The sequence below is a fragment of the Muscardinus avellanarius genome (genome assembly GCF_963383645.1).
Source record: "Muscardinus avellanarius genome assembly, chromosome: 12".
Taxonomy (NCBI): domain Eukaryota; kingdom Metazoa; phylum Chordata; class Mammalia; order Rodentia; family Gliridae; genus Muscardinus; species Muscardinus avellanarius.
The window spans coordinates 85,480,665-85,504,387 of record NC_137798.1 but is presented as its reverse complement, the minus strand read 5'-3'; the positions used below and the strand labels follow the sequence as shown (position 1 = coordinate 85,504,387).

At 36.1% G+C, this 23,723-nt stretch overlaps 1 protein-coding gene across 1 annotated transcript in view; it reads left to right on the top strand.

Annotated features, from left to right (window-relative positions):
• Nucleotides 1-22,351, top strand: part of GTF2A1 (general transcription factor IIA subunit 1) — a gene marked incomplete at both ends in the record, with an annotated part of 34,333 nt that extends 11,982 nt beyond the window's left edge. Inside the window, 7 exons of the mRNA XM_080707431.1 lie at nt 1,465-1,669; nt 4,258-4,322; nt 8,284-8,359; nt 9,975-10,108; nt 13,865-14,182; nt 19,960-20,049; nt 22,244-22,351. Coding sequence (XP_080563557.1) covers nt 1,465-1,669; nt 4,258-4,322; nt 8,284-8,359; nt 9,975-10,108; nt 13,865-14,182; nt 19,960-20,049; nt 22,244-22,351 — 996 coding nt within the window. The remainder of the gene's footprint in view (nt 1-1,464; nt 1,670-4,257; nt 4,323-8,283; nt 8,360-9,974; nt 10,109-13,864; nt 14,183-19,959; nt 20,050-22,243) is intronic.
• Between the last annotated feature and the right edge of the window lie 1,372 nt (nt 22,352-23,723).

Sequence of the window (23,723 nt, the reverse complement as noted above, 5' to 3'; positions counted from 1 at the left end):
ATTTTTTATTTTTGGTGGTACTGGGGTTCCTGGAAGCCCTTCTACCTCCGGGCTACACTCCCAGACTTATTTTTACATTTTTATTTGGAAATAGGGTCTCCTAAGCCAGCGCATGTGGCTGGCTTCGAACCTGCGTGATCCTCCTGTCTCTGCCTCCCAAGCGCGGGGATTACAAGCGTGCACTACCACGCCCGGCTATTCTTTATTTTGAAACAGGGTCTCACTGAGTTGCAAAGGGCCTCACTAAGCTGAGGCTGGCTTTGAACCTGCACAATATTCCTGTCTCAGCCTCCCAAATGCTGGGATTACAAGCATATGCCACCATACCAAGCATTGTTCTTCTTTATTGCTGAGTAGAATTCCATTGTGTGTATTTGATATAATAAGAAGAGGAAGGAAATTTCCAGAAGTGGAAGGTTGAGAAGACTTCTAAGACCATAAAGCATTGCTGTGTTTTTGTTTTTGGTACTGGGGACTGAACTCAGGCTTTTCTAACAGCCCTTTATATTTTTTGAAACAGAGTCTCACTAAGTTGCTGCTAAGGCTGGCCTGTGATCCTGTTTCAGCCTCCCAAGTATTGGGATTGTGTCACCATGCTCGGTTCTGTTTCTTTTTTCTTATGTAGGATTGGATTGGACTTTTCTGACTTTTTGGGATATTCTTTGTGTTTCTCATTCTTCTAGCCAGAAATATTTAGGATTTTTTTTTCAGCTGTTGAAATATTACACATACATAATTAAAGTTATTTGTGTTTTATATGCACTTTATATAGCCACAAAGTAATTTTACATAGTACTTTAATTTTATGCATGAAACAGTTTAATAGTGTGAAAGAGATAAATTTATGTTCTGTATCCTTTATTTTGAGGCAGAATTATATGTATTAAAAGTTCTAAAAAGATGACTACATCACAAAAGATAATTTTTAATTACTGAAAAATTGCTTATATAAAACTAGCTAAATATTATTAGCCAATTAAACAGTATAGAAAGTTATTATTGAAGATGTAAAAAGGAACAAAATTTTTCAGCATTCTAAAGTGACGAAACTGAAGCTGGGTGTGGTGACGCACGCTTGTAATCCCCATGCTTGGGAGGTGGAGACAGGAGCATTGCGCAGGTTGGAAGCCAACGGCGCTGGCTAAGAGACCCTGCTTCCAAATAAAAATAGAAAATCGGTCTGGGAGTGGATCCCGGAGGTAGAAGGGTTTCCAGGAACCCTGGTACCACCAAAAAACAAGACAAAACAAAACAAAAGTGACAAAAATGAGATTGGGTTCTGTCATGATTTGTTTTCATTATTGTTTATACTTGAAGAATAATAAGAGTTAGTTTGGTTGTATTTGTGATTATTTTCATGTTTAAAATGGAAGAAATTTATAAACAGCGAATACAAACATTTTGTTGGTATGTCGAGTTATCTCCTCTGACTTTCACTTAGAAATCTTTAATCTTTTACCTTAGTTATGGGAGAATAAACTAATGCAGTCTAGGGCAGTAGATGGATTTCATTCAGAAGAGCAACAGCTTTTATTGCAAGTACAACAGCCCCATCAACCCCAGCAACAGCAGCACCACCATCACCACCACCATCAACAAGCCCAACCTCAGCAGACGGTACCTCAGCAAGCACAGACCCAGCAGGTCCTTATTCCTGCATCACAGCAAGGTGAGACTGGATTTGTTTTTCTACTACTGCTTGGAAATTAAGATATTCTTTTAACTAAGTTGAAAGAAATATTTTGGGTTTCTTGTGTCTTTTTAAGAAGTGCTTAATAAACCAAAATAATAAAAAAGATTACCATGCTCTTGTTTCTTTCCATCTTTTTGGCTTTGTGAGTGTTTACACACATAACACACATTTTTGTATAAAATACAGATACGATTTGTATAGTAATGATAGATAATTCTCCAATAAAAAGCCGATTAATATTCAAGTAAGTGTGTGTGTGTGTGTGTGTGTGTGTGTGTGTGTGTGTATTTCATTTTTATTTTTTGAGATAGCCAGATAGTGGTTTATTTTCTAAAATAAGCTGCCAGGTCTATAGAAGTTTATTTACTACGGGCTTTTTCACTTTCTTTTTGGTACTGGGGATTGAACCTAGGGGCATTCTGCCTCTGAGCTACAGCCCCCAAGCCCTTCTTATTTTTTTATTTTGAAACAGGATCTTAATAAATTCCTGATTTTGGCCTTGAACCTAAAATTCTCATGTCTCGGCCTCTCAAGTATTGGGATTATAGGCATGCATCATCACTCCCTTCTCTGTTTGTTTGGTTTGCTTGCTTGCTTGCCTATTTATTTATTTATTTATTTATTTATTTATTTATTTATTTATTTATTTATTTATGGTGGTTCTGGGGTTCCTGGAAACCCTTCTACCTCCGGACTACACTCCCAGACCTATTTTATAGTTTATTTGGAAACAGGATCTCTTAAGCCAGCGCAGATGGCTTTGAACCTGCGCGATCCTCCTGTCTCCGCCTCCCAAGCGTGGGGATTACAAGCGTGCGCCACCACTTCCGGCTACTTTATTAAATATGTTCCTTCAAAGACATGTTTGAGGTTAGTTTTTATTCATATATCTTAAACACTGAAGGAATTTTATAACTCTTCTTGGGCATCTGAAAATGCAATCTAGGAGTCAGTTATTAGTCAAAATTGATAGAATTAGTGAAGAGTGGATATATGGATGACAGCTATTTTTTTATTTTTTTGGTGGTACTGGGGTTCCTGGAAACCCTTCTACTTCTGGGCTACACTCCCAGACCTATTTTATACTTTTATTTGGAAACAGGGTCTCCTAAGCCAGCGCGGCTGGCTTCGAACCTGTGCGATCCTCCTGTCTCTGCCTCCCAAGCACGGGGATTATAAGCGTGCGCCACCACGCCTGGCTATAGTACTTGATTTAAAATAAGAAAAAACAAGTCCAGACATGGGGGTTCACACTTGTAATCCTAGTACTTGGGGTGCTGAGACAGGAAGGAATGCTGAGACAGGAAGAAAGGGGTTCTCAGACAGCCTCAGCTACTTAAGTCAGGCCTCTGCAACTTAGTGAGACCTTGTTTCAAAATAAAGAATAAAAATTAGAGCTGGGGGATGTGGCTCAGAAGTAGAATACCCCTGGTTTCCATCCTCGGTACTGGAAAAATAAAAACGTAAGATATAAAATAAGAAAAAAATATAGACGTACTGTAGTCTTCTGCATGTGCAAATCATTTTCTAGATACGGTGTCATTAATGCCTTGTAGGGTTTTTGTGAAATAGTACTTAGCTCCATTTCACACTAAGGAGAATCTGGATCTTGGGAAAGGTAAAACGCTTGATTTTTTTGTTCATTTATAAAATTTTTTGTGAATTCCAATTCAGTGAATCTTGTTATTGGAGAGGAGAGTGAGTGTAAATGGAAAATTTCTTTCAAGGTAACCATTTAATCTCAGCTGAGAGTATATATAGACAAAATCAGCAGTGATTCACAGTAAATGATTCTGTTTGTGTTATTTTACTGTTTATATCAAACAAGACTTAGTACCTGGTTTTAAACCTATAACATTGTTTTAAATAATTTTATGATTTTCGTTTTCTTTGATGACTATTCCTCCTATTGCCTTCAGACATGGCTCTAGGATTATAAGTCATCATAAATTAAAATTTGGTTTTTTTCGCTCAGAGAATATTATGATAATGGGATTATCTGTGTATTCTCTGAAGTTTGCGGAATCAAACAGTTTTTTTTATACTGAGGTAACATTGCTATTATTTCTGATATGTATTTTCTGAACAGGTGATGGAAGTATGATTGTGGTAACTGCCAAGTTTGGAGAATAGGTCTATGTATATTTAAAAAAAAACTAGTTTTAACTTTTTGAGTTTATTCTTAGTGGATTAATAAGTCATCCTAGTGGTGGTATATTGCATCATTAAAACAATTAAGAGTTACTAAGACAAGATTATGTTTGAGATTTCCAGGTTATTTAGAAATGCACAGAGACATATGTTCAGATGTTAGGTATCACTATTTTGTCTTCCTAATTTCTATTATCTTGTTACTTTAATAATGTTTTTTAGCATAGGGTAGGGATATCACAACCTTTCTTTTCTATAGAAATTTAAAACCTTCAGGAGATATTGAATATTTGAGAGGATTTGAATGCAGAAAATATGCAAAACTATGAAATACAATGTGCATTATATAACCCTTTATGATTATGAAATAGCCTCATGGTTGCTTATTTGCATGTGCTCTTGTTTTTTTGTAGCTACAGCACCACAAGTTATTGTTCCTGATTCTAAACTGATACAACATATGAATGCATCAAACATGGTAAGATTCAGAACATAACACTTGCATGGGCTTTAGTTATTCTAATCCAAATAGGATGTCCACTTATATTGTATATTAACAAATTAAACATCATTAAAGACTTGAGCAAAACAGCTGGGTTTTTTGTTGTTGTTGTTGTTGTTAATTGTTGGGGTTTTTAAGTTTTCTGAATAGTGTATTTAGCAGCAAACCTAGAATTTACCTCATTACTTAGGCACTAAAACTCATAGAATAAGGGCTGGGGCTGTAGCCCAGTAGTAAAACACTTGCTTCTCCTAGATTCAATTTGGACCACCAAAAAAAGGGGGGGATTTAAAAATATATGCAGTTTTCTGTTTAACATTACCAAAATAATAATGCTTTGCCAGACTAGAAATTTAGTTCGTGCCTTGGTGTTTTTGAAAAATACCCGTAGGAGACTGAACAAACATATTGTGCATGTATAGTTCTATTTCAGAATATCTTTTAATTATAAAGGTCAGGAATGCTATTAAACATTTTAAAAATGAAAATAAACTATTTGGATAATTCAAAGTAATGATATTTAAATCAAGCATTATGGCCGGGCGTGGTGGCGCACGCTTGTAATCCCCGCGCTTGGGAGGCAGAGACAGAAGGATCGCGCAGGTTCGAAGCCAGCCGCGCTGGTGTAAGAGACCCTGTTTCAAAAATATAAAATAGGTCTGGGAGTGTAGTCCGGAGGTAGATGGGCTTCCAGGAACCCCAGTAACACCAAAATAAATAAATAAATCAAGCATTAAAAATCTTTGCTCTGGTTACACTGTAGTGTGTCAATTGTTACTTTAGAATGAATTATAAAGCCTGATGTGGTGACGCACACTTGTAATCCCAGCATTTGGGAGGCTGAGACTGGAGGATCGTGGTTCGCGGACAGCCTCAGCTACTTAGGCCCTGTGCAACTCAGTGAGACCCGGTTTCAAAATAAAGAATAAAAAATAGAGCAGGGGTGTAGCTCAGAGGTCGAATGCCCCTGGGTTCCATCTCCAGACCTGCAAAAAAATAAAATAAAATAAAATGGATTATAACTAGTTGATTTACTTTTAAATTACATTTAGGAGCCAGGCGTGGTGGCCCGTGCTTGTAATCCCAGCTTCTGCAAGACTGAGACTGGAGGATTGCGGCTCACCGCGGATAGCCTCAGCTACTTAGTGAGACCCTGTCTCAAAATAAAAAAATGAAAATAATAGGGCAGGGGGTATAGCTCGAGGGTCAAATGCCCCTGGGTTCCATCCCCAGACCTGGAAAAAAAAATTACATTTAGGGTATATAATGTTCTCATCAAATGTAGTATAGTACTTAACTATAAAATTGAAAGAACCCCTTAGTTCGGGGTGTGTGTGTGTTTTACTGGAGATTGAACCCAGGGGCATGCTACCTGCAAACTACACCCCTACCCTTTTAGATTTTTTATTTTGAAACAAGGTCTCACTGGGTTGCTGAGTCTTGCTTTGTTGCTGAGGCTGGTTGTGACCTACTCTTTGGAAGCTGAGACATGAGGATCGCAGGTTTCAAAGTAAAGAATTAAAAAAAAGAATAGGGCTGAGGGTATAGCTCAGAGGTAGAATGCCTCTGGGTTCAATCCCCAGTACTGCACAAAAACCCAAAAAACTATTCAGTAAAAGAAATTCATAATTCTAATTTTTCCAATGATTTTGGATACTTTAAAAGTGAACATATTAAAGAATTATGTGATTTTATAAAAAAATAGGTTAGTGATAATAGGAGCCTTTCAGGAAACAGTAAACCAGTTTTCTGAGTTCTTATGACATAATGGGTCTAATGCATAATTCATATTGGGACTATTTTATAAAATACAGAAGAGATTTTCAGTCATTATATAAAAGCGATATGTGAAAAAGATTTGTGAATGGTACATCACTCAAATATTTATTGAGCAACTTGAATGTGCAGAAAGCACAGGTTGTGTTACATGTACTATATAGAATCTGCTTTGTCAATTTACTGATAGAGATCTGTTATAAAATATGAATTAGAGCCAGGCATGGTGGTGCATCCTTGTAATCCCAGCATTGGGAGGCTAAGACAGGATCGGGGTTTGCAGCCAGCCTCAGCTACCTAGGCCCATTGCAACTCAATTAGACCCTGTTTTAAAATAAAGAATAAAAAATAGGGCTGGGAGTATAGGTCAGAGGTAGAATGCCCCTGGGTTCCATCCCTAGTACCGTAAAAAAGAAAAAATACATGAATTAGTGGTACTTAATATTTCTAAATAATATTTCTCAGTAGTAAGTAGTTGTTTACTATGTTTCTTTTTTTGGTGGTACTGGGGTTCCTGGAAACCCTTCTACCTCTGGGCTACACTCCCAGACACCTATTTTTTATATTTTTATTTGGAAACAGGGTCTCTTAAGCCAGCGAGGCTGGCTTTGAACCTGTGTGATCCTCCTGTCTCCTCCTCCCAAGCGTGGGGATTACAAGTGTGTGCTACCACTCCTGGCACTGTTTCTTAAACTTAGGATTTTTTTTTTTTTTTTTTTTTTTTGGAGGTATTGGGATGGAACTCAGGGGCGTTCTACCTCCCAGCTATACCCCAGCCCTATGTTTTAGTTTTTATTTTGAAACAGGGTCTCACTGAGTTGCAAAGGGCCTCACTAAGTAGCTGAGGCAGTCCACGAACCGCGATCCTCCTGTCTCAGCCTTCCGAATGCTGGGATTACAAACGTGTGCCACCATGCCAGGTTCAACTTTGCATAATTTTTATTTGCCTATATAGACAAGATTTTATTTATTTGTTTGTTTGTTTATAAATAAATTTATAAAGGATGAATCTGGTGAGCTGTAGCTGGATTCTGGACAAATTTTGGGAATTTCAGATTCAAGATGTAGTAAATTACTTAGGTCTATCAAATGACAACACTAAATCTTTTTTTTTGGAGAGTTGTATTAGCGCCCAAACTAGATAGTCATATCATTAGGCCAGTTTAGTTGAGTTTTTCAATTTTACTGACTTCTGGCATTAGTATTTCCAAAGCATACATATATTTTCCTAAACTTATCCAAATAGGCATTTTTCTGAAAATGTGTAATTTAAGATAAGTGTGTGTATTTGTGTGTGTGTGTGTGTGTGTGTTTATATGCACAAGTATTGCCAAATCAGAAAAACAAAAGTACAGAGTTCAAAGCACTTTTGTTCCAAACATTTCAGTTAAGGGGTGACCAATCTGTACATATTTCACCTAGACTGTGATACCAATATGTTTCTTTTTACCTTTATGGTGATGTGTCACTTGAGAAGAATTGCCAGCTATACTCCCAAGAGAAGCCTTCAGATAACTGGAGACCTGTTGATTCTAGTAGAAATGTTAAACAAAGATATTTATACTTTTGCATCAATTTTATTAATATAAAACAAGGAATTCGATGTACGGAAGCAAAGTGTGGGAAAAGAAGCAATAATGGAATGGTTATTTCATATATTGTATAGTGTTGTTAATGTGGGTTTTTCTGAAATGTGTAGGTTAGGTTATTGAGTGTGTGAAGGCTTGGTACCTTAACAAAAGATTTAAGAGTGAGGAGAAAAACAAATTACCTGTGAGAATCTGGGATACATTCTCTTGGGTACAAAATCAAACCTTTGTCAGGTACAGTGTTGCACTTCCTTCTCAGTACTTGGAAGACAGACAGGAGGATCACAGATTGGATGCTAGCAGTGGTAACTTGGTGAGAACCTGTTGGCAGTGGTAGAGTACTACCCAAAAAGGAAAACAATTATGTTCTGTTTAATTGGTTAACATAATTAAGTAGGTTATTTAGGCTAAAGTATTTCTTGTGCCATTTTAGGAAACACAATTTAGTCTTACTGTCGAAACATTTCATTTAGTGTGTACTCAGCTTTCATTCTACTATTAAAATATGCTAGACAAACTGAGATGCCTTTGTGTACAAAAGTAACTTGATATATTTCTCTCTTTTTTTTAAGAGTGCTGCTGCTACAGCCGCCACGTTGGCACTCCCTGCAGGTGTGACTCCTGTTCAGCAGATATTAACAAACTCAGGTAATTAGGAACAGTGGGACCTTTTAAAATATAATTCAGGTAGTTGCCCTAATGTTTTGTCTTCATTGGAAGACAATACTAATAATTCTTTTATTATTTGATTTAGTTACTGAAATAACAGGACAAAAGTACATACAACTCTAATCATTGTTGAGGACACACTAAAGAAGATAAAAATTATTCTTGAGCTTTTGATCCATGAATGAGAGCTACATATTAATACTGAAGAAGTATCAATATATAGAAATGCTTGTTTACTTTTTGTGTGTGTGGTAGTAGGAATTGAACCCAGGGGCATTCTACCTCTGAGCCAGTTCTGGTTTATTCTTTTATTTTGGAATAGAGTCTGGCTAAGCTGCAGAGGGCCTCACTAAGTTGCCAGGAACCTACGATCCTCCTATCTCAGCCTCTCAAGGACTGGGATTACAAGTGTACCACACTACACTTGACTGCATGTTTACTATTTTACTAAACATTCATCTCTTCAAGTTAGTTACACGACCCAATTGAACTAATGTTTAACACATTTTTGGTATATTAATGTTTGAGAATTTATATGATTTTAAATATTCTTTCTCTAATCTTGATTTTATTATTTTTGTTATTTATAAATTTATGAAGAACAAGTTAGGGGTGTGTCTTGCCATATATTTTTATTAACATATAATTTGTTTATTGTTTAATTCAAGATGCTGAGTCATCCAAAGCAACCTATTAAAGGCTATTTGATTCTGTGAATATAAGCCAGTTATAAAATTAGTGGTTTGTGGCAGTGATATTTGATTCAGCAAACTTCTGTTGATTTTTCAAATTTTGAAATAAAGTACCATGGTGTTTGGCTTTAAGATATGATTGAAGCCAGGTGTGGTAGTACATGCCCCATGATCCTAGTACTTGGGAGGTTGAAACAGAATCACAGGTTTGAGGCTAGATTATAGTAACTTACCTAGAACCTGTTTGAAAATAAAAAAAAATAGGGCTGGGTGTGTAGCTCAGATATTGGATGCCTGTGAGTTCATCTGTGAGATAAAAATTTTAAAGTGATGCAAGTGAACTGTTATGTGAATAGCCAAGCCCGGCATGGTAGCACATGCTTGTAATTCCAGTACTTGGTAATAAAGGAGGATCCTAGGTTTGCAGCCAGCCTCAGCTACTTAGTGAGGCCTCTGCAACTTAGTGAGACCCTGCTTCAAAATAAAGATGAAAACTAGGGCTGGCAGGTACAGCTTGGAGGTAGAATGCCTGTGGGTTCAATTCCTAGTAACACATACACACAGTGAATAGCCTCTGAAATGTCTGGTCTTGTTGTTCTTTCTTGACTGCTAACATGTGAGCAAAGATAATTTAACCTTTTAATCAAGTATTAAAATCTTTTGTTAAGGTCTTATTGGAAAACAGCTGGATGACAATAATAGATATGGGAATTTAACTGTATTAAATGATGTTTTTGAACATGGAGGGAAGTTAGAGAAGGTGATGGCTCTTAGCAAAATTGTGAAAACGCTCAACCTGATCATTTCTGGTTTTTGGTGGTTTGACACTCCATATTAATTCATTTATTTTGAGATGATTACTGCTAAAATGGTAACTTAGAATACATGCTTTTTTGCTTTAGGCCAGCTTCTCCAGGTGGTCAGAGCAGCCAATGGTGCCCAATATATCTTTCAACCTCAGCAGTCAGTAGTTCTACAACAACAAGTTATACCACAAATGCAGCCGGGTGGAGTACAAGCTCCTGTTATACAACAGGTAAAAGAATCTTAGTTCTGATCCTCATGGGGCTCTTTTTCATCATTTATGGATTCCTTGGGTGGTCCCCTCCCTTTCCCCATGGTTTTATATATACAAATTGTTTGACTCTTCTCCAGTACACCAGACAATGTCATTTTAAATTTCTGCTAAAATAAAAAAGGAAAAGGTGTCAACTTTTATTGCCATAATAAATAAATCAATCCCCACTACATGCCTCACATGTAGTGTCACATGTCAGTGTCTTTAAACCTGAATTACTTAAATATACTGCTCACCCTTTATTATCCATATGAATATGCCTGTTTAGAGCATTTTGCATCCAACCTCCTAAACTAGTTATTGGCCCTCATTCCTCATTTAACAAAACCATTTAAGTGAGTATTGGTCTTCATAAGGGATGCGAGGGGGTGGTAATTTAAGGGAGTGAACAAGGCAGATGTTCATGATGTTTTCTGGAGTGGGGGGGTATATATGGAGTTCTCCCTTTTCTTTATCTCCAATTACTGAGGTATTACTGTCCTAACAAATCTGTGTATGTGCTTGTAGAAGGGGTAGCAGAGATTGAACTCAGAGGCATTTAACCTCTGGGCTATACACCCCCAGTCCTATTTTTTTTATTTTGAAACAGGGTCTCTCAATTGTGGAGGACCTCATAAGGTTGCTGAGACTGGCTGCGAACCCAGGATCCTTGTGTCTCAGCCTCCTAAGTACTGGGATTATAGGAGTTTGCCAAGGCACCAGGCCCTACCAGTTCTTAATAGTTCTTTTTATTTATTTATTTTTAACTGAGATTGTGTTATGTTTGAAACTAGCTTTTTTGGGGGGTCATTTTCTTAGTTTATGATGTCATAATTTGTTTCTAATAATATATTGTTATCTTAACCAGTTTCCCTGCTTCTACTCTTGGGCCTTCCTAATCTGATTTATAGTCAAATGTTTCTAAAAGTGTTAAATTGTTTTAGTGATTTTCCTTTTCTTTTTTTGGCAGTACTGGAGATTAAACCCAGAGGCATTCTACCTCTGAGTTATACCCCCAGCCCAATTTTTTTTTTTTTATTCTTTATTTTGAAACAGTATCTCACTAAGTTGCAGAGAACCTCACTTAAGTAGTTGAGGCTGGCCACCAAGCCTGCAGTACTCTTGTCTCAGCCTCCCAAGTACTGGAATTACAAGTGTGCGCCACCATGCCTGGCTATAATTTCCCATTGCCTCTTGAGAAAAAAACAAAATTCCCAACTGGTTATAAGATTTTTGTGTGGGGAAGTTGGGGGGTAGATGACATCTTGTTTGTTTGAATTTTTAATTTTTCTGTTTTATTTCTTGCCATGTCTTCAGTTATTTGATTTAGCTGTTAGCTGAATCAAAATTAGCACTTAATTGTACCTATGTGTGTACCAAGTGTTATACTATTATGGTGCATTAACAAATATTAATGAGATGTTACTTTTCTGAAGAATTTAGGTATTTTAGAAGAGAGACAAGTAATACATATCAGTATAATAGTATGGTGATAGAGACAGGATCAGAGTGGTGAACTTTTTCAGCTTAGTGGTGCTCGGCTTATACTTCAATCATATCCTCAGTGTATTTGAGGTTTATTTCTTTATTGCACCATTAATCTATAAGTTATTCATTCATTTATTTATTTATTTATTTATTTATTTTGCGGTACTGGGGATGGAGCCCAGGGGCATTCTACCTCCAAGCTGCATCTCCAGCCCTATTTTTATTCTTTATTTTGAAACAGGGTCTCACTGAGTTGCAAAGGGCCTAAGTACAAGCTGAGGCTGTCCTCGAACCGCGATCCTCCTGTCTCAGCCTCCCAAATGCTGGGATAACAAGCATGTGCCACCACGCCCGGCTTTATAAGTTTTTTAAATGAAGTATTGCATCTTAGTTTTTGCATTCTTCGACTCTAATGGTAAATAACAGGTATTTAGTGTTTTGGTAATAACTATAATTATGTTCATCTTAGCACATATAGGAGTTGGTTTTTATTGTGTGTGTATGTTGCTGGAGAATGGACCCATGGCCTCTCATGCATGCTGAGGGCAAGTACACTCTACCACTGAACTATATCCCCATTTATTTATTTATTATTATTTTTAGGTTTTTTTTTTTTTTGTATATGTGTGTGTGGTACTAGGGAAGAAACCCAGGGATATTCTACAACCTTCGAGCTACAACCCCAGCCCTGTTTTTTATTCTTTATTTTGAAACAGGGACTCACTGCATTGCAAAGAGCCTAAGTAGCTGAGGCTGTCCTTGAACCAAGATCCTCCAGTCTCGGCCTCCCAAATGCTGGGATTACAGAGTATGCCACCACACCTGGCCTCTTTTATTTATTTTTAAACAAGATCTCCCTTAGTTGCTCAATCTGGTCTCAAACTTATAATCCTCCTGCCTTTTATTTTATTTTATTTTATTTTATTTTATTTTTGTGTGATACTGGGGTAGAACCCAGGGGCTTTCTACCTCTGGGCTATACTCCCAGACCTATTTTATATTTTATTTGGAAACAGGATCTCACTAAGTTGCTGAGAGCCTCACTTAAGTAGCTGAGGCTGGCTTTGAACCTGTGTGATCCTCCTGTCTCAGCCTCCCAAGCGCTGGGATTACAAGTGTGCACCACCACGCCTGGCTCCTCCTGCCTTTTAGCCTCTTTGAGTTGGAGTTATAAGCATGAGCCACTATATTGGGCTAATATTTGTTAATGATTTTTTTCCAAATTGTGCTTTACTTTAGACTGCAGAACCTGGAAGAACATTAGACATTTTCCTATTTGATGGATGTATCCTATCATGAAGCCATAGTTGTATGATAGAGCTGTCTGAAGAGTTCTTAAGTAAATTTTATCTCATGCCAGTTAAATTAGAATATTAAGGATGGGCCTAAGTATTGTTTGTTTTGTGGTGCTGGGGATTAAAACTAGGGGCATTCTTCCTCTAAGCTACATCCCCCAGCCTGATTTTTTTTTTTTTAATTCTTTATTTTAAAATGGTCTCACTAAGTAGCTGAGGCTGGCCGTGAACCTGGATCCTCCTATCTCAGCCTCCCAAGTACTGGGATAGAAGTTTGCGCCACCATGCCCGGCTTGGCATTAGTTCTTACCTTTTTTTTTTTTTTTTTTTTTGGTGGTACTGGGGGTGGAACCCAGGGGCTTTCTACCTTCGGACTATACTCCCAGACCTATTTTTTATTTTTTTATTTGGAAACAGGGTCTTACTAAGTTGCTGAGAGCCTCACTAAGTAGCTGAGCCTGGCTTCGAACCTGTCTGATCCTCCTGTCTCAGCCTCCCAAGCGCAGGGATTATAAACGTGCCACTATGCCCGGCTGGTATTAGTTTTTTAAAAGCCACTAGGTAGTTCTAATTTGCAGCCAGCAGTGAGAACCATTGAGTCATTGAGTCTAACTTAATAGTTAAATGATAAGTGCTAAGGGAGGTTAAATGACTTGATCTGCTGCATCCATGTCTGACCTTAGACAGAACTATATCCAGGTCTTCAGATTCCCAGTCTGTTGTTCTTTATGTGGAGTCAGTATAGCATAATAGTACAAGCCTGGGCTCTGCACCACAGAGGCTAAGTTCAGATTTTGCTTCTTAGTAACCCCAAGCATTGCAAGTTATTCAGCCTCTCTGTACCTCAAACATCTTGTGTAACTATTGGCCAGGTGTCTGTCTGGACCAACATCTATGTACCATACTTGATCCCTGTAACTATTTTGTAATATGTGGTTTTCTTTTGTCTTAGGTCCTGGCCCCGCTTCCTGGAGGAATTTCACCACAAACAGGTGTCATCATCCAGCCTCAGCAAATCTTATTTACAGGAAATAAGACTCAAGTTATACCTACAACTGTGGCGGCACCCACACCAGCACAAGCACAGATAACTGCAGCTGGCCAACAGCAACCCCAGACCCAGCCTGCTCAGCAACAAGCACCGTTGGTGTTACAGGTTGATGGAACTGGGGATACTTCATCTGAAGAAGATGAGGATGAAGAAGACTATGATGATGATGAAGAAGAAGACAAAGAGAAAGATGGAGCTGAGGATGGGCAGGTGGAAGAAGTAAGTTTCTAGTAAAAACTTGAAAAGAGAATCCACTCATTTTTTTCCAGCTTTATTGGGTACCAAATTGATTAATTATATCCTGTCTTTTCAGACACAATTAGATGTTTTTCAACATACGACTTTAAAGATAGATTGTTCCAGCTATATTTGTCTATAAAATATAATTGTTTTCTATAGCTGGTAATAAAAAATGTTTGTAGTAGGGCATGGTGCTGCACGCCTACAATCCTTGTACACGGGAGGCTGAGACAGGATAAGCGCAGGTTCGAAGATAGCCTCAGCAAGTAGTGATACTAATCAACCTAGCAGGACCCTGTTTCAAAATAAAATAGGGCTGGGGATGTAGTTTGTAGGTAGAACGCCTGTGGATTTAATCCCCAGCATTAAAAATATTGTTTTAATAAAAGGATATATACCAAATTAAATAAGAGTAATGGAGACTGTACATTCTAAGGCACAGGCTTATGTATTCACAATGTGGCTTAAACAGTAAGACATTGGTAGAACAGAGAGATGTAGTTAATTTTTTGCTTTAGTAATTCAAAATGAATTGCAGCATTTGCGAAAGAAGAAACTCAAGAAAACCAAAATGTGATAGATATATTCAAGACCATTTTGGTTTCTGGTTCATATTCCATACCTAGGTCCTTAATAGCTTTACATATTATCTATCTTCCTCTAAAACCTGTAAATGTGTCCCTGCTTTCCCTGTGGTTCCAGCTTACTACTGTGTCCAAGATACTTGTACCATCACAATTTTCATTATTAATTGCCTTTCTCAGCCTAAAATGGACTCTTCTTTATTATTTTAGTACATTGTTATTCTAAATTATCTAAGCTGGGGGTGGTGGTGCACACTTGTAATCCCAGCATTCAGGAGGCTAAGACCAGAGGATCGCTGTTGGCGGACAACCTCAGCTACCTAGTGAGGCCCTCTGCAACTCAGTGAGACCCTGTTTTTCAAAATAAAGAATAAAAAATAGGGCAGGGGGTGTAGCTCGGAGGTTGAATGCCACTGGGTTCCATCCTCAGACCTGCAAAATAAAGAAATCTATCTACATAGTTTTTCAAACTTATTAAGTATTGAATAGATACAAATGAATAAAAACATTTTAAAATGTAAATATCCTAGTGTTCATCTAGTTAAAGAGAAATTTCCCCAAGGTGCTTCTCTTCAGTCCTATCCTCTTCCCTGTGCTATCAGAGCATTCATGCTTATAAATTTTATGTTTATAATTAATAGTTCTTTACATTTTACCCATGTGTTCATATTCCTAAGCATTGTTTAATTTTGTCTATTTAATGTCAATGGAATACTTGTGTATTTTTCTAAAAGTTGTTTTTTAAAAATGATATTCCTAAGGCTAAACTAAGTTGTTACATACAATTATAATTATTTTTGCTGTGACTATACCATAGTATATCCTTTTATGATCTGATGGACATTGGGGTTGTTTCTAGTTGCTTATTATAGTTTTAGAAATTCTGCCAGGCAGGCGGTACTCATCTTTAATCCCAATATTTGGGAGGCTGAGACAGGAGAATCTCGGGTTCGTGGCCAGCTTCAACTACTTAGTGAGACGCTCTACAACCTAGTGAGACCCTGTTTCAAAAATAAATTTAAAAAATAGAGCTGGGCGTGTATGTAGCTTGGAGGTAGAACACCCCTGGGTCTGATCCCCAATACTGTAAAAAAAAAGAAAGGAAAAAAACAATTCTCCTATGTGTCTTCTGGAACACATATGTTAAGAGCTTCTCTTAAGTATTGTAACATTGACTTGTTGGATCCAAGGCATGTATGTACATCTGTCAGTGCATAATGGTGTAGGTGTCGACAAATTTTCACCAGTCCTAATATCATCAGGGTTCTTAAGTTTTGTAGAGTTTGGTAAGTAGAAAATGGTGTTGCATTTTGGTTTTATATTTATTTATTTATTTATTTATTTATTTATTTATTTATTTATTTTGTGGTGCTGGGAGTTGAACCCAGGGGCTTTCTACCTCCGGGCTATATTCCAAGACCTATTTTATATTTTATTTGGAAACAGGGTCTCACTGAGTTGCTGAGAGCCTCACTAAGTAGCTGAGACTGGCTTCGAACCTGTGTGATCCTCCTGTCTCAGCCTCCCAAGCACGGGGATTACAAGTGTGCGCCACCACACCTGGCTGGTTTTATTTTTTATTACTGATGAGCTTCAGCCTCTTTTCATGTATTTACTGGTTATTTGCATTTTATCATGTAGAAGTCCTTATTTTTGCATTGCTAGAGGTCAGCCTCAGGACCTTATACAGTCTAGGCAAGCATTTTTCCACTGTCTACACCCTAGCACTTTTTTATAGTTTTAATGTGACCCTAAGATTAGATATTTGTCTTAATTATGTCTCCTGTTTGCAGCTAGTATGGAAATATGAAGAGCTTTGAATCTTCATTATTAAGCCTACTAATATCTCTGTAGATTCTTTTGTATTTTCTGTGAAATGTCATTTGCAAAAAGTAGTTTTTCTTGCCTTATTATCTAAACCCTCCAGAACAATATTAATTAGAAATGGTAACTGCAGGTATCCTTGGTCTTGTAATTAAAATTAAAAATATTTCCCCTTCAATTTCTTGTTCTACCTCTGAGCTGCACTCCCAGACCTATTTTTTATTTTTTAAAGTTTAATTTAATTTTATTAATTTTATTTTTAACCAGGGTATCAGTAAGCTTTGTGCTAGCCTTAAACTTGGAGAATCCCCCCGTCTCAGGCTCTCAAATACTAAGATTACAGGCATATGTCATTTCTTTCTTTCTTTATGGTTCATAAAGTATAATCTTTCTTTATGGTTCACTAATAAGGTTACTTATTTGTTAGGGTTTTTTTGTGGCTACCCTTTATCAGATTAAGGAAGTTCTCTTGTATTCATATATAAGAGCTTTACTTTGATTTTTAAAACTATTATAATTTATTAAGTATTTTATCTGAAACTATTAGATAATCATGTAGTTTCTCATCCTTAGTCTATTATTTAGGATTAATGTGATTAATTGGTCTTATTTGCAAACCAATCTTGTACTTACGGGATAACAAAAGTTGATCATTAATATATTGCTCTTTTTGTGATTTGCTGGGTTAACTTTGTCAGGAATTTTTTTTTTTTGCGGGTCTGGGGGTGGAACCCAGGGGCATTCAACCTTGGAGCTACACCCCCTGCCCTATTTTTTATTCTTTATTTTGAAACCCGGTCTCACTGAGTTGCAGAGGGCCTCACTGAGTAGCTGAGTCTGTCCGCTAACCGCATTCCTCCTGTTTCAGCCTCCTGAATGCTGGGATTACAAGCGTGCACCACCACGCCCGGCTACTTTGTCAGGATTTTACATGTGTATTAATTAGTAATATTGTCTGAGTTTCTGTTCTCATATTTCTTTTACCAGGTTTTCAGGTTAATGGTAGCCTTATAAAATACATTTTGAGCAGTGTCCCCTTTGAAATTTTTTAAATTGTACTTAATTATTCTGTAAATATTAACTAAAACATCACTAAAAATGTCTGAGGCTATTAATCTGATTACATATTGTTTCTTTTTGAGACAATTTTGGTAAATTTTATATTTTTATTTGATTCTCTATATTTTTGTCTGAAATTTCAAATTGACAAGCATAAAATTAACCATATTTTTTTTCTTTCTTTTCTTTTTTTTTTTTAAGTACTGGGGGTTGAGCCCAGGGAAATTTTACTTCTAAGCTACACGTACCCCAGCCCTATTTTTTTATCTTTTATTTTGAAAAAGGGTCTCACTAAGTTGAGAACCTCACTGAGTAGCTGAGGCTGGCCACAAACTTGCTATCCTCCTATTCCAACCTCCCAACTACTGTAATTACCAGCATGCGCCACCATGCCTGCCTAGCTAGATTCTTTTTAATGCCAGTATCATTGTCAGTCATTCCCTTTTTTCCTCATTCGGAATATTGTTTTTTTTCTTATTTAATTTTGCCAAAGGTGTGTAGATTTCATTACTGTTTTCAAAGAATCCGTTTTTAGCTTTATTCTTTCTGGTACTTTTTCCTGATTTATTAATTTCTGTTCTGATTTAACTGTTTTGTTCATAGTGAATATGATCTGTGTGATGTGTAAATCCTTTGAAATTGGTTGAGACGTTTGATGTGATCAGTTTTTAAATATGCTCTTGTACATCTGAAGAGAATGTTTTGCTGTGGTTGTTTGGTACTGTCCTCGCTATGTCTTTCAGATAGAGTATCAGTAGGTTTGTTCAGGTATTCTGCATTCTTACTGATATTTGTTAGGTGCTTGATTTATTACTGGTTTCTGAATGAGCTATGTTCTGATCTACTATGGTAATGGATTTCTGTGCTTTTTGGTCACTTTTTATATTTTGAGCCTAAAAATGAATTCAGTAAGCTTAAAATAGTGTTTTTCCAGTGAATCGAACAGTTTAAGATTACAGTGTTCCTATGACTAGTGATTTATTTTACAGGAAGTCAGTGTGATAGTAGTGGTTATATCAGCTTTAATTTGATTAGGATTTTTTATTCTTTCACTTTCAGGCTTTTTGGATCTGTGAACTTTGTGTATCTTTTAAAAGCAAATTACTGATACTTATGCTACTAGATTACAAAATTCTTAATGAGCCATTCAGTAAGGAGACAAACAGGCTTGTCAATGAATGATTCTGGGATGACTGGCTATCCATATCCAAAAGTGTGAAGTTGGATGCACAACTCACACCCTGTACAGAAGTGAACTCAAAATGGACCAGAAACCCAAGAGCTAAACGCAAGAGCCAAGTCACTAAAATCTTAGAAGACAACACAGGGATAAATCTTCATAACCTAGCAGTTTCTTAGATATATAACACCAGTGCTAAAACAAAGAAAAAATGAACTTCCTAGGTTAAAAAAAATTGACTTCTACTAAAAGTAAGGTTAAGTGTAATGTGGCTGGTGCTTTTATGTTCTATTTGAGTGTTTTGGGCTCTTAATTCTCTTTGGTACTAAGATTTTCCAAGCCTGTTTTTTAAAAAAAGGTTTTGAATCTTACTTATTTACTTTTATTGTTTATTTTTTGGTGGTACTGGGGTTCCTGGAAACCCTTCTACCTCCGGGCTACACTCCCAGACCTATTTTATACTTTTTTATTTTTGGAAACAGGGTCTCTTAAGCCAGCGTGGCTGGCTTCGAACCTGCGCAATCCTCCTGTCTCCACATCCCAAGCGCGGGGATTACAAGCTTGCGCCACCACGCTGGGCTTGAATCTTATTTATATTTCATGCTTCTACCATATGGTTAAGCCATAATGGTCAATAGTCTTGATTTGTATTCAGGGTCTTAGGTCTTATCATAGTCTTAAGCCAGACTGCTGGTCCTTTTTATAATGTTTTCATTTTTTATATAGTCTCTGCTACATAGTACAATTATACCTTTAAACCTTCATATTTTTGTAGATTAATTTTGAGGCATTTTAAGCAGTTATTGTGGAGAATTATCTTTTTGTACTATTTTTAAAGAATAAGGAAATAAAGTTGAACATCTTTTCAAACATGTTATATACCTTAACTAATTGATATTTAATTTCTAGCTGAAATTACAATAACATTGACAAACTTAAGTAACAGCTAATTAACAATACTATATTTCTGAAGTTCCTGGTATATATAAACATGCATTTGGCATTTGCTTGTTAAAGAGAATCCAGGTCAATGTATTTCTTTTTATTTAATATTAGGCCTTTTATATGAATATATGGGATAGATTTAAACATTCTTCTCTTATTTGTAGGAGCCCCTCAACAGTGAAGATGATGTGAGTGATGAGGAAGGACAGGAACTCTTTGACACAGAAAATGTTGTTGTATGCCAATATGATAAGGTAAGAATTGCATCTTTATATCATAAACATTATTTTTATTGTAATTTCTTTTAAAAACTACCCTTTCTACCTCATTGAAACATTTGGGCAGCTGATTAATAACTCGTTTATTCTATTTATTCTTTGTAAACAGTATGAAAACATTGTTAAAGTTTTATAGTTTTTTTGTTTTTGTTTTTGCGGTGCTTGAGATTTAACCCAGGGGCATTCTACCTCTGAGCTATACCCTCCAGCCTTGATTTTTATCTTTATTTTGAAAGATGGTCTTACTAAATTTTGGAGGGCCTCACTAAGTAACTGAGGCTGGTTGCAAACCTGTGGTCCTCCTATCTCAGCCTCTCAGGTACTGGGATTACAAGTGTGTGCCACTATGCCTGGTTTAGTTTTTTTTTTTTTTTTTTTTTAATTAGATGAATAGAACTATATTTTTTGTTTTACATTTGAAAAATAATGAATTACATTTGAAAAAGTAATGAATGAAACAAAGAGGAGGTATAGCCTTTCTATTAAGACCATCTCGATGTATAAACAAAACTACTTCAGTAACTAATTAGATAATCTTGTTTTTCATTAGCTTCAATTACCTCAAAGCCAAAAAGGTTTAATTGAATCTCTAATAATTTTTTTATTATTAAGAGGACTAGTACAATAAATAGGACTGAAAATAACAAATAGCCAAGTTTACTAAAAATCATTTAAAAATAATTTCTGTATTGTGGTAATATGAAGGAGTTTTTAAAAACAAGTTATGGTAAGCTTTTGATTCTTTGTGTTCTTAATTCTTATATAGGTTACTCTTTACCAGTCTGAGTATTTTTGTTAGCATTATTAGTGGTGTTAGCGAGGTTTTTTATAAAGACATTTAAATCAGAATAAAAAAAATTTTTTTACTATAGTCATTAAGTTTATAATAAAGCCACACATAACATTGCATTTATAATTCAATTTTAGCAGAGATCTTTACCAAGTGCTGAAGTCTTAACACAAGAAGTTGGATTTTGCTTTTAACCATTTGTCCATTCAACAAATATTTATTGAATACCTAAAAGTACTAGACACTATTTTGGTGTCTGTAGCTGTAGTCATGAGCATGCAAAATTTATACCCTGGTGAATGGATTGCTTTTCACATCGTATTTTGCACTTTTGTTCAAGTAAAAATATTTATAATATACTAACCTGTTCTGAGTCTGTGGACTATTATTTGACCCATGAAACTTTTGTGCTTTTTTTTCTGCAAGTTGCTATTCAGTGAAATGTAATTATTTTCCTTCCTTGTCTGTGAAGTTTCTATTTCTTGATTCATCTCTTGTTTTCTCTGTATAAACTTAGTCTCTTTCAAGTTGTGCCCACTAAGTTCATTCAGGAAAGAATTTTGTATACCCATTTTAGGATAATTCATACTTTATTGGAAATCAGAAAGGTAGACAGGTCTTTTTATTCAACGAATACTTGAATGCCTGAAATGTCACTATTATACTAGGAGCTTGACACACACCTATGAATAAAGCAGTTTCTTGACATTGCGAAGCTTATTCTAGTGTAGGCAGACAGATACTAAAGCATAGCTTAATTAGTATGGCAATTAGAAACATGTTCGCTACATACAAATACTGAGAAAGGGGGAGGGGACAGGTTCAGCTTTGAACACAGTAGTCATAGTAAGGAGGTCCTTTGAGAAGACCTGGCTGCAGAGCACTATTGTGCTGGGAGCAGTGAGGAGGCCAGTGTGGCTGCCCTGAGTGGGGAGGCCGCAAGGGCAGATTGTATGGGCCTTTGTAAAGATTTGAAGCCTTATTCTACCTGTATGGGGAAGCTATTGATAGGTTTCAAATGAAAAATGGTATGATTTAAGGTTTAAAAGAATTGCTTTGCCTTATTTGTTGATGATGCAGTGTAGGGAGGAAGTAAGGATTGAAGCAAGGGTACTATAATTATATTGCTTACAAATAACTACCATCTAATAAATAAAAATACTAAGCTCTAAGACAATAGTAATTACACATAATTTTTTTTTTTTAAATCCAGCTAGTAAGTAGATTTTTTTTTGGTTCAGTCAAACTTTATTAAAAGGCCAAATTAAAAATACAATACTGTGTAAAACAAAATTGTAAGCGTTTTTGTCAAGGTTTTAAAAATTATTTTTCTGTTTTCTAATTGTATCTCTTACATGCTTTTAATTTTGTTTTATTTAGATACACAGAAGTAAAAACAAATGGAAATTTCATCTCAAAGATGGCATTATGAATCTTAATGGAAGAGATTATATATTTTCCAAAGCCATTGGAGATGCAGAATGGTGAAGAGTTGCTTCTTTCTTTTATAAATAAAACAAAAGAAACTTTTAAAAAATTTAAAGTGGACGGTTTGAAACTTGGGACAACTACCAACCAAAACTTCACTTCTGCATGTCAGAAAAGTGCAGTAGAAGCAAAGCTACTGGAACAAAGATAGACCTTGACAACATAGACACTACTTCTAACTGGCAAGCCATCGAACTGTAGCACCTAGGGTTGATGGGGTGGGGGTTGGGGTTTTGTGTAGGGAAACCATAATTGTCAATTTTAAATACAGGAACTTGCCACCGGTAATTAGCATGTAAAGCTTTGTCTATATTCACTTCCTCCAACTTGGGCTAAATCAGAAGATATTTGTTGGAATGAACTGAAGAAACTTCCCTTTTGATAGATTGAACTGAAACTGCTTACTGTATGTGGTTATATTTGGTAAAAATTGCGTGTGAGCTTTTTACAAAAGGGTAGGAATTATGGTGTTGAATTTTAATTCACTTGTATAAGAAAACAATTTCAAAATCTCATGATAGGTCTTAAATATTTTTACGTGTTATTTTTTCTCAATAATATATACCTCTTCCCTGCTTTATAAAAACATTTAAGATGTAAAAGAAGTAATCACTGATCACAGTTAGGAGACAAAGTCTGACCCAGAGTAGATGTTTATTTTAATTAGGTTTTCATACTTGTTAAATTTTAAAGGCTTGGGTCTTACCTGAACTGAGGGAAATTAAAATTACAACTTTACTTTCCTTATAGAAGAACTGTTTTGTCCCACACTTTAAAAAGAAATTTCAAATTGGCTCCTTGGGAATACAATTTTTATTTCACAAAGGTACCATCTAGCTAAAATTGTATAGACATGAGTATATGAAGATCTTTTTCTTGTTGAATTAAAGTATGTGCTTGTATATGCATTTAATCTAAACAAAACATTCAGATAACTTTCTGTACATTGATTGAAGCATAAGGGCAGGTGGTAAGGACCTGGATTTTTATTAAACAATTTAGTACTTATAAAAGTTTCTTGTGTTTACTAGTAAAGAATTTAAAAACCTTTTATTTTAATTGAACAAATTTTTTAAAGCAGTTTTGTAATTTGGGGGGAGGTACAGGGAGGGCCACTAAGTACTTAATTTACCTCTTTAATTGAGTGGCCTAGAAGGACCATTGATAATATAGACATGGGCTCCAGTTTGCACATTGGAAGGAAAGCGTAGAAATTTGAATTGTATATTAAAAATAATAGATTTAATATGTATATTAAGAATACATAGCTCTGTATTCCTGTAAGGGGCTCTAAAGAACAATATGGCACTGTTGCATTCTGTGTGGGCCAGCTGCCTGGGGAAACTATGGGAGCACTCACCTTCGCATATGT